The sequence below is a fragment of the Mauremys reevesii genome, linkage group 8 (genome assembly GCF_016161935.1).
Source record: "Mauremys reevesii isolate NIE-2019 linkage group 8, ASM1616193v1, whole genome shotgun sequence".
Taxonomy (NCBI): Eukaryota; Metazoa; Chordata; order Testudines; family Geoemydidae; genus Mauremys; species Mauremys reevesii.
This window is the reverse complement of record NC_052630.1, coordinates 4972501-4989069: the sequence shown is the minus strand read 5'-3', so window position 1 is coordinate 4989069 and position 16569 is coordinate 4972501. Positions and strand designations below refer to the sequence as shown.

General features: G+C 40.7%; 1 protein-coding gene across 7 annotated transcripts in view; it reads left to right on the top strand.

The window, feature by feature from the left end:
* GRIA1 (glutamate ionotropic receptor AMPA type subunit 1) overlaps positions 1-16569 on the top strand; it is a 159940-nt gene that overhangs the window by 126721 nt on the left and 16650 nt on the right. For all 7 annotated transcript variants that reach the window (XR_005583659.1, XM_039484516.1, XM_039484517.1 and 4 more), the window contains 2 exons: positions 9830-10028; positions 11048-11295. Coding sequence is in view for 6 of the 7 variants with exons in the window: in XM_039484516.1 (XP_039340450.1) it covers positions 9830-10028; positions 11048-11295 (447 nt within the window). In the remaining variant the exon portion in view is untranslated. The remainder of the gene's footprint in view (positions 1-9829; positions 10029-11047; positions 11296-16569) is intronic.

Below are 16569 nucleotides of genomic sequence, written 5' to 3'. Positions count from 1 at the left end.
ATCAGTGGCACCAGAGGGGAATTCACCCTGGGAGCAGGCAGGAGGCAGTACTGGGCTGATTAAGACCCTACCAGAGCCCCACCAGCAGATGTTTCTGGGAAAGTCACTCATTATTCCCTTCTATTTGGTGGCTGGAGTGCCTCAGCAGGAGGACGCTTGCACCAGACCTGCAGCAGCAGAGTCCAGGAGGTGGATCTGACCCAGTGACTTAATCTTCATGACGCCCACTTAAATTATGTAACTAATATTATCGTCGCCTGTTTATTGAAGAGGAAATTGAAGAAGGGAGGTTAAGTGAATTGTCCTTGGTCAGTGCTATCTTGGGACTAGAAATAAAGTGTCCCTGACCTCTAGTCCTTTGCTCAGACTATTAGACACCCCTCTTCTGTCAGAAATGCAGATTTGGGTGTCTTGAAAAGAGCTATTACCAGATCCCCTTTATACTCAGCACTGCAGCTGCCAGGAGATCCAAAGACTGGGGAGAAAAAGAAAGATTGAATAACAGTAAGTGGTTTACTACATTTCTGACTAAGCACCAAAACTCATTTCAGAGAGAGATTTTGCCCAGTGAATAGAAATGGAAGAAAATGAGAATTTGTTCTGTAGAGGAAGGAGGGGCGGGGGAATACCCTGCTGGCCAGGGTCGTTAGCCTGCGGACAGAGAGAAAGGGAGGAGTAGGCAAATTGTAAAATGTAATTAAACCCACACAGACTGGAGTCAAATCAGAATGCCGCATGGACTGAAGGCCTTCTGCGTACAATGGCAATATGATTAAATCCATTCTGATTGGGATTCAGACTCAAGATTAATCAGGGAGACTGCTTATTCGCAAATTATATGCATGGTCACTGCACCTTTAAACAGTAAATGGACTCAAAGCAACTTTATATAATGGCTTCTGCTTGGATTCTAGGATAGTTATCTCATTTTTCCAATATGTTGGTACTGATAGGCAGTCTGGGCTTCATTATTATATCTGAAGGGATGGCAAAGGAGAGTTCCCCAGATGGTGAACAGATAAATGAAAGCTAGGCGCTCTCCTGATTTTTCCAGTCTCTTACGGGCTTAAAATGAGAGAACAGAATATAATAGATACAATATTCAGACTTCTGTAAGGATTTGCTCCCATTACTTAAACCCCTCGTATTTGCATAAAATACTCTGATTGGTTGAAGCCTATGTACTCAGCCACTTTGAACTAAAACATGCATTCATTACCACCAGGTAAAAAGTTGTGGGGGGAGTTGGGGAAAGCATAGCTAACATGTGCCATTAAAATGATAGGGGGAAATGTGTTCATATACATATGTAAGAGGTATTCTTGAGGGGCCATTTTAACACCAAGGTTTGCAGTCAAAATTCCAAGGCTATTATGCAGGGAAACAGAGTTGGTATATGAGTAATATGTAAACTCGGCTTGTCAATGAAAGGCCAAAAATGAATATAACAGTTCAGGGAAGAAACGGGTATTATAATCAAGGTTCCAATGCCATAAAAAACAGTCGGTAGCTCATTCAAAACGCTCCATGAAGCAGGAGGGCATAAGAGAATAATAGCTGCAGCTGTGCAAAATGGGCACAATGGTTCCTAAAATCACACACAACTTCCCTTGCTTTTAGTCTGTTACCAATTCCACACACTCAGACCCAGTCTGTTAAAATATCCTCCGCTGTTCACAAACCTGGAGCTGATCTGTAGTTTGGGGATGAAAGTGTGAAATTTGCAATTCCATACGGGTTTTAAAAGGAGTAAAAAAATCATTGATTTTGACTGATTTTAGCTATGAGATGTAGGGTGTGTTTAAATTTGGAATTGGAAGCAAAAGCAGAGGACAAAAGCCCCTCACAAATCAGAACCAAAGGAAATGTTTTCATTAGATGCCTTGCCAAATCTAACCACTCATGTACATGTGCAATTATTTCTGGTCACTACCATGTTAATAGACAACTGTCTGAGAACGTAGGCTGTGTGTGTAGAAGACCAAAAGTTGCATTTGCTTCGCAGGTGTCTAAGAAATTTTCTTTCACCGTTTTTGCATAAATTCATTCACTGACAAATATGTCAGTCGGCTAAATAAGCCTTTATTAGAAATGAATTTAACAGCAAATCTGGGAAATCCTCCCAAAACAGCCATCTCTTTAGAATCCTGGATTTGCATTTCTAATTAAAACACTGTCAGTTTAAGTGTAATTCTTCAGAAGAAATGAGTTCTAAGGGTGGGGGAGGGAGAACGGAGAAGATACTCAAACAATTTTCAAAGAGATTTATTTTGTATATTTCATGATGATCTTGTTAATCTTTTTTTTTATCAAATGTATTCTGCTAGAGAATTGATGTTCTCTGTAATAAGCTGGCAAAGCACATGCAAATTCCTGTTAGGTTCAGTTACCTTGTGTGAGGGATAAGATCAAAGAGCAAATTGTCTGATCTAGGATTGCATTTTGTTTTAAGAAATGAGACATTAGCTGGATGCTTTTCTTTTTCCTGTGAAGAATCCATCAGTGCTAAAACTAGAACACGGAAAACCTTCACTCCATGAGAACTAAGGGGAATTGAAACTTCACCACTATCAGGAGTGGCATGGTCGTTCTGGGGCCACACCATCTCACCTGTCAGGCAGGAGAGGCAAAGGGTTTTTAAAACAAGCGTTTAATGTTGGTCAGTGGGATTCATCCTGCAGGAGCAAGAAGAATTGTGGGCTTTAGAATTATAGCACCATTGGCAGACTGCCCATGATACCTTAAGATATGGACAGCATTATGCCTGCCTGGCAAATATCCTAAATTTTCACCTGACTGGGCACCATTTTAATTAATAACTTTCACAGACAGGTGAAAATACAGGCCATTTACCAGACAGTCCAAGAGAGCAGTAGGTGAATTTGTACTGGGACAGATGGTGAATGAGGATATGCGGGGGAAGGGAAGTCAATACCAAGGAGGAGGCATGTTGTCTGTGGCCTAACCTTATGGCTGTTGTCCTGGCCTGTGACCCTGACATTCCTCCCTGCTTCTCCTTTAAGCCTCTGGACAGTGGAAGGTTGGCATGTTCACAGATACGATAACAAATACTGAGTGGCACAAAAATGATGTTACTGAAAACAATGCCTTGGTGTCCAGATATAGAAAGTCTCAAGAAATACCATGGGGCTGATACTCAAAGGCAGTGGTGATGGGTAGGGTGACCAGATGTCCTGATTTTATAGGGACAGTCCCGATTTTGGGGTCTTTTTCTTATATAGGATCCTATCACCCCCCACCCCCTGTCCCGATTTTTCATATTTGCTGTCTGGTCACCCTAGTGATGGGAGACAGGGTGGCCAAGGAACTGGTTTCAGCTCTCCCAGTCCTCATGCATGTTAGATCTTCAGAGGAGGGTCTTTAACTTGCACCGCTGGCATAAGGTCCTTGGCAGTGGTGGATGGGGCAGAGAGAAGCTCCACCCTACCATGTGCCCACCCTATCCCTGGAATGCCCCTCACCCTCTTCCATCCATGCCTGGTGTGAGGGATATAGCTAGCACAACTAGCTCTCTACCAATGGAGAGCTCCTTTGCCTAGGGAGAACGATCCTCTAGAAAAAAAATTACAGAACAGTTTTCTACTGAAAGATGTGCTTTAGTGGAAACCTAAACATTCTGCGGGAACATGTGACTTCTGGCAGAGCTGTTCATGGGAAAAATTTGAAACAAATTGTTATGGAAACAAAATGAGAAAGTCAAAATGAATTTCTCCTTTCACTTTGATAACACTGAAACATTTTGTTTCGATAAGGTAGCACAATCAGATATGACACTATCATTTCAGTTCATTTAATTTAGACTGGTAATATGCAAATTAATATTTTAATTTAATATCATATAGATTATCTTGCATACAATGGTTTACTGTAGTGTAAATGTCTAAACAAAATGAATTGAAATGATAAAGTAGAAATGAAACATTTTTACCTTATCAAAATGAAATGTTTCAATGGGCCCAAATTGAAATTTGTCAGAATATTCATTTCATAGGAAATTTCAGAATTTCCTGTTTTTCATTCCAATTTGGACTTTTTTCCCAAATTTCATAAAATGGAAATAGAAGACCAAACAAATTCAGCATTCAACTCCTATAGGAACATGATACCTGGAGGACTTCAGTAATATTCCATTGGAGAGATAGGCCTTGCTAGCTGGCGGTGATAAGGGCAATAGAGAATCAGCGGTGGGCAGAGGGCATGGGGGGATTATGGCCAGCCAGATAAAGTTGGAAGAAGAGCCCCAGGGGTCTCAGTTCGGAGTGTGTAGAAGAGAATTGCTCTGAGTGCAGAGAAAGCAAAACAAATCAAAACAAAACCCCATCTGGTTAATCTAGCTATTTCATCATTTTCCACATCCCAGAGTCAGCCAAACGTTAATGAAAGCCTCTTGTTACACTATTATCCTCTCCGCTTATTACTTGCAAGGATTTTATTCTGTTTAAAAAGGCTGCTGTTCCCAAGTATTAATACAATCATGATTATGAATAAATACAAGAGTTAAATACACAGATCCAAATGTCAAGACCCGTGGCATGTCTTTGTGAGGGCTAAAAGATGTGGGCACAGAAATCTTTCCTTACTTCAATAGAGAGCTCAGTCACTAACAGCAGTTTCAGTACAGTGGAAAGCCGGCTAACCTAATGTTATGCTTGGCATGGCCTAGGAGACATGAGAATACTCAATGCAAGGGAATTCAAACCTCATACTGTCTATTAATATAAAGTAGTATAAAGACACAAAATAGACTTTGTCGAACTTCAGAGCAACTGGTTTAAAAAATGACATCTATCACTCAAGTCGTAGGTGAATCTCTGTTAGGATGCAATTTAGGTGCATCTCTATGGGATACAATTTTCAAAAGCGTCAAAGTGACTTAGGAGAAGAAGTCCTATTGGCTTGCAATGAAATGGAAGCTCCTAAGTGTCTGTCACTTGAAAATGGGACTCCATCTCCTAAGTCACTTAAGCACTTTTCAAAACTGTATCCATGGTGATAGCACTGCTGCCTCTTTTCAGTCTACAGATGCAACAGGGCAAGGGCTATAAAATATGTTACAGCAGCTGCTATTGTCTTCTCAGTCATTTACATTTGGTCAGCAGTACCATTGTTCTACTGAGCACGGGTCCAGAGTCTGGCTAGTCTATCTGTGTGCCCCAAAAATTCCAACTTGAGAGCCTTTGTTTAACATATGTCACTGATATTGAACTGTAGAAATGCCCGGTAGGGTTACATCCAATCGTGTGATGTTTCATCATGGACATATTCCCTTCATTATTATTATTGACTTGTACTGCGGTTGCCCCCATTCATGGGCCAGAAACCCATTGTGCTATGTCCTGTACAAACACAAACCTCAAAGATAGCCTCTGCCCCCAAAGTGCTTGCAATCTGAGTCAATTCAGTATTATGTACTTGCAGAGGCCTAGATTTAAGGTTTCTAACTCTAAGTTGCATATCTAGCAATGGGGACAAAATGTTGCTCTTCAACTTTGTCTCTGATGAACCATCACACAATAAGGCATAACCGTGTTTGAGGTTTGTGTTGCTTCCGCTTGTGATAAGGCACATTGCTGTGACACTAGGGTGAATGGCTGTTTCCATTGGGTGTCGTCTTCTGCGGGGAGCAGATGCCAATACCCCATTGTTACTTTTTTATCCAGCTCATGACAGGTGCATGATCCGGAAGCAAAATCCATCTGCAGCTAACAGTAGGCAGCCCCTACGCAATAAATTAATAAAGAATAAGGTAATGATGTCTGCAGTCTAAAGGCTGGGGTCCAGTTGACTGCAGCTGACAGGAATTAAGTCACAAATATATCCCAGCTTCATCAGGGAAGAAAAGCTGTATAATTGCAGCTGGAGGATGAATGTAATAATTAGCTATCCAAGTGTCACTTGCCAGGTTGAAGTGGCCTTCGTCATCAGAAATTGTTAGAATTGACGTTATCTGGTTACTCTTGTTTGGTGCCTCTATTGCTTCTTACAAGTGCTTCCTTCCCCAAACACACATCATCTAGACTAATTAGGGAAACATTTGTGGGTTTTTTTTGTTTTCCTGCAGACCCAAAGGTGTGTTCACCCATCGATTCCTCCCCACTCCCTCCACCATTTATTAAAAGTAACATGTTGTGAACTCTGGTGAAAGATGTTGGAGTTGACGGACCTGGAGGCTGAAATCCTCTGCAGAAAGAATGTCATGTTAGTTCCCATTTCCCCACATCATTCCTTAACTCTGATTTAGAATGACCGCCTCTTGGGGAGAGACAAGGTAAGGGAGATAATGTTTTATTGAACCATCTTCTGTTGGTGAGAGAGAGAAGTTTTCAAGCCACACAGAGCTCTTCTTCAAATCTGGAAAAGGTACTCTGAGCATCTGAAAGCTCTGTGTGTCTCGAAAGCTTGTCTCTCTCACTAACCGAAGTTGGTCCAATAAAACATATTACCTTACCCACCTGGTCTCTCTAATATCTTAGGACCAACACGGGTACAACTACACTGCATACACTTCTATGGGAGGCAGTTCAGTCCCTAGGACCATCTAGTCATTGGCCATTTTGCTGAGATAGCCAACAACTCATCTGGGCCAAGGCAACTAACCTGTGTCATGCTGGGTTCTGAACAGCTGCAAGATGGTCCCAATATAACAGTGTCCTACAGTCATGAAACATGTCCACCTGCCCTATATTAAAATATGGGGTTCGTATTGCTTTGTAAGGGGTGATTTTTGTTTTTAAAGAAAAGAAACGATCACCTTTATGAACATCACTTCAGACGTAGGTTATATTAACTAGATCAGGGAGCGGGATTCTACCTGAGACTATACATTCCACTGCTTTGAAATCTTTCACCTCCAGCTCAGGTTTCAGGTGATAATGAGTTTGCTGACATCACAGAAGCAGCCTGCAATATACATGACTGGTTAAGTAAGCCTTAGGACTGAAGTAGCCAGGGGGGCTACAGATCAGCATTGAGATGCCCTGGCAGACTGCTGGAAAGTCACTTGCCCAGTGCCTGGCTCTATCCAATTCTACTTTCATAAGCAATCCTTTCACTCACAAATCTGGAAGAAGAAGAAAAAAAAAGTAAAATAAACAGTTTGCTGTTTTGTTCCTGCCATTTACTGTGGCTGTATTTCCTGCAGACGGCTCTCTCTGCACTTTGTGAAAACTGCTCTGATTGCTCTCCGGGAGTGTGAAGCTGAGAGTGTGTTTGATGCATTGGCTTTTATTTCCCCGGTATTAAAAATGTGTGGTCTCCCTTCTGCAAATTGCAAATGTATTCAGAAGAGTTTTGTTGCTGAGCAAATGTGGTCCCTGGTTTCCATTAAGTGGTGTCTCTCTGAGCTCAAAGAATGGCAATTTTGACCAAAGGGATTTCAGGTCAGATTGATATAAATGAGATTACATGATGTCTGAAAGAACAGCTACTCCCACATCCATGAGAGATCTAAAGATAGCCTGGACAAAGCAGTAATATGCAATATAGAGGAGCGGTGCAGGGAACAGACTACTTTAATTCACTTTTTTTCCATCTCTGATTTCTGCAATTAGTGAAGTGTGGCTTTTGTTTGTGTTTTCCCTAGCTGGAGCAATGGAGTGTGGAGTTTTGTTTGCCAAATTGTATTAGCCCACAATGACTTCTAGAAAGCATGGCAGCTGGATCCATTTACTCATGCAAACCCAGACACAGGATGGAATGGATGCTGACATGTGTCATCACCATGTCTGTCATTTAAAGGCTACATCTCCATTACCATAGTCCAGGCCAGATTTCAGGGCAGTGACAGAGGATGTTAAAGAGACACACTGCAGAGAGAAAAGGCTGAGCTCACAGGTGGGAGGCAGTGTTTCTGATAGATAACCCCTTCCTTGCCAGCCTGGCTGCATAAAGTAGCATCATGGTTTCCTTCCTGCCTGAGAGATGGGTTTGGCTAAAAAGGAAAGAGAGTACAAGCAATTTGAGGAGGGAGCATCATTATTAAAATCTCTTTTAAAAACAGAATCTTCCCTTTAAAATTATATTAAAATGTTTGAATGCAGTAAATAGATTCCTGCTTGAGCGATCTGTCTGTCTGTCTCCAGATCCTAGAGTATTTTGGCAATCTGACTGGAGAGAGAATGCAGTAGATTCATAGATTATAAAGCCAGAAAGGACTGTTATGATCATTGAGTTTGATCTCCTGCATAACACAGGGCAAAGAACCTGACATGCTGAACTCTGCATCAAACCCGTAATTTCTGTTTGAGCTATAGCATATCTTTGAGCAAGCTATCCAGTCTTGATTTACAGACTCCAAGTGATGGACAAATCCCCTTGTCTCTTGGCTGTATTAAAATGCATATTGTTCAGATGAGCCCAGTTTACCAAGCAATCCAGATCAGCCTACATAACTGACATGTGCCATGACTATTTACCACTCCACCAATTTTCAGATCATCCCTAAATTGTATCAGAAATGATTTTATGTGTTCTGCCAGATGACTGGCAAAGTTATTGAACAGCATTGGGCCAATCAGCAATGACCCTGAGGATCCCCAGTAGAAACATTCTCATTGGCTAATGATTTCCCATATACAGTTAATTTTTGTGATCTAATAGTTAACCAATTGTTAATCTATTTAGTTATAGTGGTTTTTATAGAAAGTCATGCAGAACTAAGTCAAATGCCTTACTGAAGTCTAATTATACTATGTCAGTGCAGTTTTCTTTATCAACCAAACTTGTGATCTCATACGAAAAAAAAGATGCTTGTTTGGCAAGATGTATTTTCCATAAAATCATGCTGGTTGTCATTAGTTATGGTACCACTCTTTAATTCGCTACTCATTGCATCCCAGAGCAGCCTTTCCATGATTTTGCCCGGGTTTTATGTCAGCATCTAGCTACTCATATCGTCCCATTTACCCCTTTTAAATATGGGTATGACGTTAGCTTTTGTCCAGTGCTCTGGAACTTTCCTACTGTTCCAAGATTTGTTAAAAATCAACATTCATGTTTCAAAGAGTGTCTCGGCCCATTCTTTTAATACTCTTACAAGTACTCGGACAGGGTAATACAAATTATCCTGTTCTGCAGATTTAAAAATGTTTAATTTAATAGTTGCTGTTTAATGTCCTCCCTAGTTCCTGATGGAAAAGAAAGTATTTCATTATGACTGTAAGACATGTATTACATCATCCTGTTTCTTTCCAAATGGGCTTATTACAGGAGTAACTGGGGTGAAATGTAATAGCCTGTGATATACAGGAGGTCAGACTAGATTACCTGATGGTCCTTCTAGCCTTAAATTCCATGAACCTAGGAATCAAACACAGAAGAGAAACATTTATTGAATATTTCTGCCTTTTCTGCACAAGACTGATCGTTTTACCATCCTTACCTAGCATTGGACATATATCATTGCTAAGATTTCACTTGTTCCTGATATATGTAAAGAATTCCATCTGAGGTAGGTACTACCCTACCCAGGAATTTAAAGTTTTCTATTGTTGCTGTGTTTTGCTATTTTTTTTATCTGAAAGAAAATGAAAATTAAAGAAAATGTTACTCTGCAAACATTTTTTTTCACCAGCAGTGATAGTTTTGTTTCACTCAAGCTTGTGTCTTGACACAAATAACAAGGAAATAGAGAGAGAAGCACTCTCCCATTTTGACACTGAGCTTCCCAGGAAACAGGTGTAAGAGCTGGTATTGCTCAGCAGTCACTGATATGGTGTTAAACCACATACCACACTTCTGGCCTATATCACCGAATTGTATCTTCTACTCCTTCATCCCGATTCCCCTCACCCTTCACTTTTGTCTTTAGATCCCTCTCTGGCCGCATAGTTGGTGGTGTCTGGTGGTTTTTCACCTTGATCATCATCTCTTCCTACACGGCTAACCTGGCTGCCTTCCTGACAGTGGAACGGATGGTGTCCCCCATAGAGAGTGCAGAAGACTTAGCCAAGCAGACAGAGATTGCCTACGGGACCCTGGAAGCTGGGTCAACTAAAGAATTTTTTAGGGTAAGAGAAAATGGTCAAGACTTTCATATACAAAACAAAAATACTGTGTCAGTCTTTGTGCCATTCCATGGAAATTACAGATCATGTAGTTTGCTGAATACATAAATAACCTAGAAACATATAGTAATTACATGCTTCTGCACATTACTGAGTAATTACACTTAGCAGTTCCAAAAGTAATTACCCTGTGACTTGCAACTCAAGTTTACAGAATAATAAGTCTTTGGTTTGCCCTGTAATTAAATGGAACCACTTACAATATATAAATATGCTGCCATTATGTATGGCAAAAACATACATAGCGGAGCCAGAAAAGATTATGTTGGCTATCTAGTCTACCTCCTTCATTTTGCTTCCTACAACATTCCCATTAATGTCTCCTCAAACATCTGCAGGGATGGAGATGTTACCACTTCCCTTGGGAATCTATTCTGCCATATAATTGCTCTTATTATTAAGCACATTTCCCTAACATCTAGTCTGAAATTTCCACCCTCCTTGCCTTAGCTTCTCATCTTATCATCGTTGGCATCTAAATACTTTCCATGTTTCCAAGTATATTGGTGTACCCAAAGTACAGTATTTATAGGCTGTGATAACCCCACCCCCGTGAACTCTCTTTTCTAGTAGAGGGTATGCTCTCCCTCCACACCAGGGACTCTGTGGAGAATTCTGCTTGCTGAAAATGCCACCTCCCATGGTTGCCCCTAGGGAGATATAGCCCCGTGCAGCTCTTTCATCTTGCTCATACCTAACAGAAACAATCCAGCCCTGGGTGAATGACACTCATTGCTAGATTGTTCTAATCCTGAAATTACTTGAAGCAAATGGCCCAGAGGGCTTGCCAGGTATTTGAGCTCTTTGACCTAAAGTCACTCATTAAACTATTTCTAACACAGATGGCCTTCCTTAGCTGATACAAACCATAGGTACATGCTCAAGCCAACTCTGAGTCTCCACTGGTACACAAGCCTCTGTTTCCAGTCTAATACATGCTGGGTTTGTGTTGCCCCATGCAGCGATCTAAAATCGCCGTGTTTGAAAAGATGTGGACGTACATGAAATCAGCGGAACCCTCCGTTTTTGTGAGGACCACAGAAGAGGGGATGATCCGGGTGAGGAAGTCGAAAGGGAAGTACGCCTACCTCCTGGAGTCCACCATGAATGAGTATATAGAGCAGCGCAAGCCATGTGACACTATGAAGGTGGGAGGTAACTTGGATTCCAAAGGCTATGGCATTGCAACACCAAAAGGGTCTGCACTGAGGTAAGTAGCCTGGATTTGCTTTGCCTTGCCATGCAGCCCAATAAATCAATATGTCCACACAGTTCAATCTCCATTGCCATATTAATCATGACAGCAGGAGGTGTAAATCCTCAGCATGAGGCCATTAAACTACATGACTACTGCTCAGCAGTGATGGAAGTGACTAATTCTTCAAATTCTGCATATGGAAATTGGCCTCCGACTGGTCCATTCATTATGAATGTGGCTGCACTGCGTAAGGGATTTTGCTGCATCGTAACCATTGATTAATAGAGCATTATTTTGAAGGGTGGCTCATCCCGTGGCGTGTGAAATGCCCATCTTTGCAATGTATGGGATGGCCCTGATTTGGATCCATGCTTAGAGAGATTCTTGTGGTAACAGTATTTTTGTGTGTGTGTGAAAAGAAATGCCAACACGTGAGGACAACATGAAAAATGAAGCATTCTCATCCTTGCTAAAAACAATAATTAATTACAAGAGTTCAGTGCAGATGCTGAGTTTAGGGATCTTGACATCTTCCAGGAGGTACAAACCCCACATTTCTGAACCCAAAACAGCAATTGCCAAAGGCCTGTAACAAAACACCATCACAGATATTTTTGAAGGCTTTTTTTTTTTAAATCAAAATCCTTAAAAGGCCCAAAATCTCGATCTTTAGTACGGTTACAAATGCAAAAGAATATGGGAAGAAGATTATTATGGAGGCAACATTTTCACATATGAGTACTTACATTTTGCTACCTAAGTCTATGCACCAGCATAAGTGCTTTTGTATCTCTAGGATGTAGGGAAAGAGGGGGTTGTTTTTGTTTTGTTTTGGGGGATATTGTTTTAATTAAAGAGGTTTTTCTTCCCGCCTTTTTTGACATTAGAAATGCAGGCCTTTTCTGCCCTGGAAGACTCTATGGACAGCTGGAAGTCTAGGAAGTTTATGACATCAGAAAACTTGAAAGAAAGAAAGAAACCTCATTAAAGGAGGATAGAAGTGATTGTCTTTTCTTCAGACTGTTTAAAATACTTTTCAATTTATTTCATTAACACTTGGAAGGAAAGACAATCGTTGGCTTTGTCTGTATTGAGAGGTAGCCATTGCTGGCCAGTAATTGGTGTAGCTGTGCTGTAGCAAACCCCCATGTCAAGGTAAGGCAAGCTGTGATTTGCACCATTTGAACTTATCCCGCTTTCAAGCAGGCAGAAACCTGAACCGATGCAAATCATGGCTTTCCGTGTATCTACAGTTGGAGTTAGCACCAAGCAGCTATGCTAGTTGCTGGCTTGTGATGGCTGAACAGGGGCTAATCTAAAGCATAGATAAGATCTCACTCATGGATTCAACTCTGTCCCCCCTTCAGTTAAGGACGGAGCCAGCTCCCAGCTCCAATCAGTCCTCCATCAAAAGTCAAGGAAGGACAAGACTTAACATTACTGCTATTTTTAAGGTAAAAAAGCCAAGCAAAAGAAAAACCTGATGGAGAGGTGTAGGAAAGCAATGTACATAAGGATCAGTTAGGTAGGGAATAATTTTCACTTTCAAAACTCAGTGAGGCATTAAACATAATGGACCAAATCCTGAGGGGACACTGACTTCAATGGGAGTTTTGCCTAAGTGAAAACTGAGTGAGGAGCTCAGGATCTGTCCTGATGGAAAGTAAAATAAACTTCAAGTGATTAGAATGCCGCTGACAGCTCCACCCTTTGTCAGAATAGAATGCAGAAGAACTAGATGATAGAAAAGGATTTTAAAAGCCTGGTGGTCTCAGGTCCACCTGTGTCCCATCCAACTTCAGGATTTCATCAACTCGGGTGCATCCTGAACAGCTTCCTTATTCTTTTATTGGCCTTGCAACTGGTATTGGGATGCCACTTTCTTTCCAAAATGCTATGAATCCTAATACCATCTACAGTAATTGTCACAAAATCTTACCCTCCTGCCCACAGTCTGCAAAACTGTATCCCTGTTTGGGTCACACTTTCGGTTAAGGTTCCATTTATAAAGGGTTTTTTAATGATCACGAGGTGTTTATAAGCATGTCGCAGACACGGGTAGTATGTGTTGCAGATGGTTAAAAGCATATCAGAGAATGCGTTAAAGACGGTGATAAGCCATGGAGATAAGGAATCTATTGACCTATGGGACTCCATTGCAATTGATTAACCATTTATTAAAACATCTATTGATCAGTAAATAATCCTTTATAAATGGAGCCTTAATAGTGACTGATACATGTTCACTGACTATAAACTGGGAGGATTTTAAATTGGGGGTCTAGGTCACTAGCACCCTGCAGACCATTTTCTATTGAAGATCTGGTTGGTTTTATGGGGCCTGATCCCACTGTCATCAATGGGCATTGAACCAGGGCCATGGTTTCTACATGCATTCAATACTTTCCTGATATTACTTTTCCATGTCAGCAAGTGCTGTAGCTGCCCCGAGAGATGTGGCTAGTTTGTGACTGGAGAGCAGGTGGTCCTTAAGACAATCTTTCTATTAACATGTTGTCCAGGCTAGGAAATTCTTTGGGTCTCTCCAAACTAATGTGTATGCGCTATCACAGCTTCAGGGCTTTTGCCAGCATACTCTCGCCGATATTTATTTTCCATCTTGCAAATATGGAAATTAAGAGGCAGGACTAATGTGCAAAAAACAGTCTGTCCTGCAATGTTCAGGATGTAAGGAAGCCATTAGTAATGCTTTTAACAACAAGAACAACAACAAAAAACAACCCACCAGCAAAACTACAAGAGGGGAATGCAAAAGAATCAGCTCAATCCAGCTAATCCATATATCTCTTTGCTGGGCAGGAGAATACAACATTTCTGCCACTTCTTTTTTGCATCATAACCTCTGTTCACTGCATGTGGAACCAATTCCCAAATCAGTCTAACAACAAAGGAGGAATGCTTGATTTTCCATTTGACCTGTTGGTGTTTCTTTGAAACAGGTGCTGTCAATTTTCTGTCCCATTATGTTTGTTTTGTTTCATTGTTGTTTTATTTGTCAAGTTTTTGGTATTTTCTTTACAGTCATCATATGATGTCTGTCTTCACCATAGGAACAGAATGCACTGAGCAAGGTGACACTCAGACACCCAGGGAACAAATCCTACTCGCTGGCTCAGGAAATTTAAGGGCCCTGATCTTGTTTCCTTTCAAGTCAACAGGAGTTTCACCATTGGCTTCAATGGGAGCAAGATCTGCTTCACAAGAAGGAAGTTTTCTTGTGTTTCCCGAGATACTATGGGCATATCATGTATGCTATCAATAATTAAAGCTGTTTATTTGTCATGGCAAAAAATGAGAAAAGTCATTTTAGTTTAACCCAAAAAAAGAAAATTCGTAATACTACTGTATTTCCAGTTTGCATTAATAACTTAAAAACATATAAAAGTAGCAACCACATCTAGGACAAACAAACCACTGCCACTGTATTCTGTCTTGATAAAGGATGTTATACATTCCTAAAGACATGAGGTCTGAGTCATCACTACATTATGCCAACATCTTTATACAAAGTAAAGGGACTCTCTGCTGAAACACAGCTCGTTGGTACAGAAAGATATTTTAATACACTGCAAAGAGCTGGACTGATATCAGCTTAAACTATTTAATAATATTTAACCAGTGGCTAAAATCATTGAAAAGCTCAGGTTATTCACCTATACTCCACTACACTGAGACATATTTGTAAACATTCATTAGGGGTAGAAGGGGGATTTGCTTACCAGCCAGTCCCCAGTGTGAGAAATGAGAATCTCCAACTTCATATTTACACATCAACCATCGGTTCTGGCTTGCATCATAGTCCACATTTCTCCTAAGTTTAATATCTGAAAGCACTTGAGTCAGTATGTTTGGTAATATCTAAATTCTCTCCATAATAATGGTTTCATCTCTTATGAAATCCTAGCTATCAGGCGTTGTAGCCCTTTTTTTTTTCATCCAAAGTCGATTCCTTTGCTTTATGTGTTTTGAGGGCTGGGTGACTGAATTTTAGATCAGATTTAATCTTTTTCTTCTTTATTTCTGCATGGAAGCCATAAGAGAACAGATACAATGTCCTTTTTCAGTGGTGAAAGTGATATTGAGAGCCTGCTCCTTCTCCCACTGAAGTTAGTAGGAGTTTTGACCTTGACTTTAATGGGAGCAGGGTTGGAAACCTAGACACACAACCTTCATCCTGTATCACATGCACACCTCCCTCCCCATCCATTAGCTCAGTGTCAGATATGTTGGGCTGCTGGGGGTTAGTGGAAGAGCACTCCCGTCCCCCAACTCCCCCAGATTAACCTGGCTTTGGTCATCATTCAGTATTGAATGGGTAAATTTGGTGCTTGGGGAACAAAACAATAATGCAAAGCCAAATTGTCCAAAATAGATTAAAGTCAATGAAAAAACACCCACAATATGAGTCTCTAATTCACATTTTAAAAAGAAACAGCAATATTTTAGGAATAGGACTGCTCTTGGTTTTGGAATTGGCTTCCTGGCCTTTCAGCAAAGTTCTCCAGAGGCACTATAAACGTGTGTGTCAGCGTTTCCAAATCCCATAAACTAATAAAAATGTTCCCTGTCAAAAGTCCACCTAAAATGACACATTTCAGAGAAAATAAGTAGCAAGCAGCTAAATCTTTCCTCAAGGACCCTGTCACTGTGAAATATCGGAGGCTTCCTATACTCCTTGTGAACTGGAGAGAGAACCAATTACTTTAAATGAAACCTCTTAGGAAAAAAATAAATAAAATGTATAACACGTGGCACAAAATATCATCTGAGCGATTTTTACATTCAGGGACTCTACAGGGGATTTACTGTGTTAATATCATATGCCTGTATAGGAATTACATACTCTTTCAGATCATCGGATAGCTACATCTTCTGCAAATGGTTCATCAGAGATTGCTGTGCTAATTAACTTCCATTCTGCTTTAGAAGACAGAAATAATCATGTGTGTTACTTGATTATTCATTACTTTTGCATACAGCTTACCATGTATAGTCACTGTCACTGCATTTAACTTATAGCTTAGAGTAGATCTACCCTGCAAAAACAAAAAGGTGTGTTCTTAACTTTAACTCAGGTTAAAAGAGCAATGGAAACATGGCAACTTAGCTTTTAACTCAGGTTAGCAGCTTGAATTCAACCCCAGGCTGCCCTATAGGCTTTAGCCGAGTTGCTGTGTCTTCACCTGCTATTTTAACCTGAGTTAACTATTCCGAGTTAAGAACACACTTGGGGTTTTTCTGGGGGTTTTTGGGCAGCGTAGACAT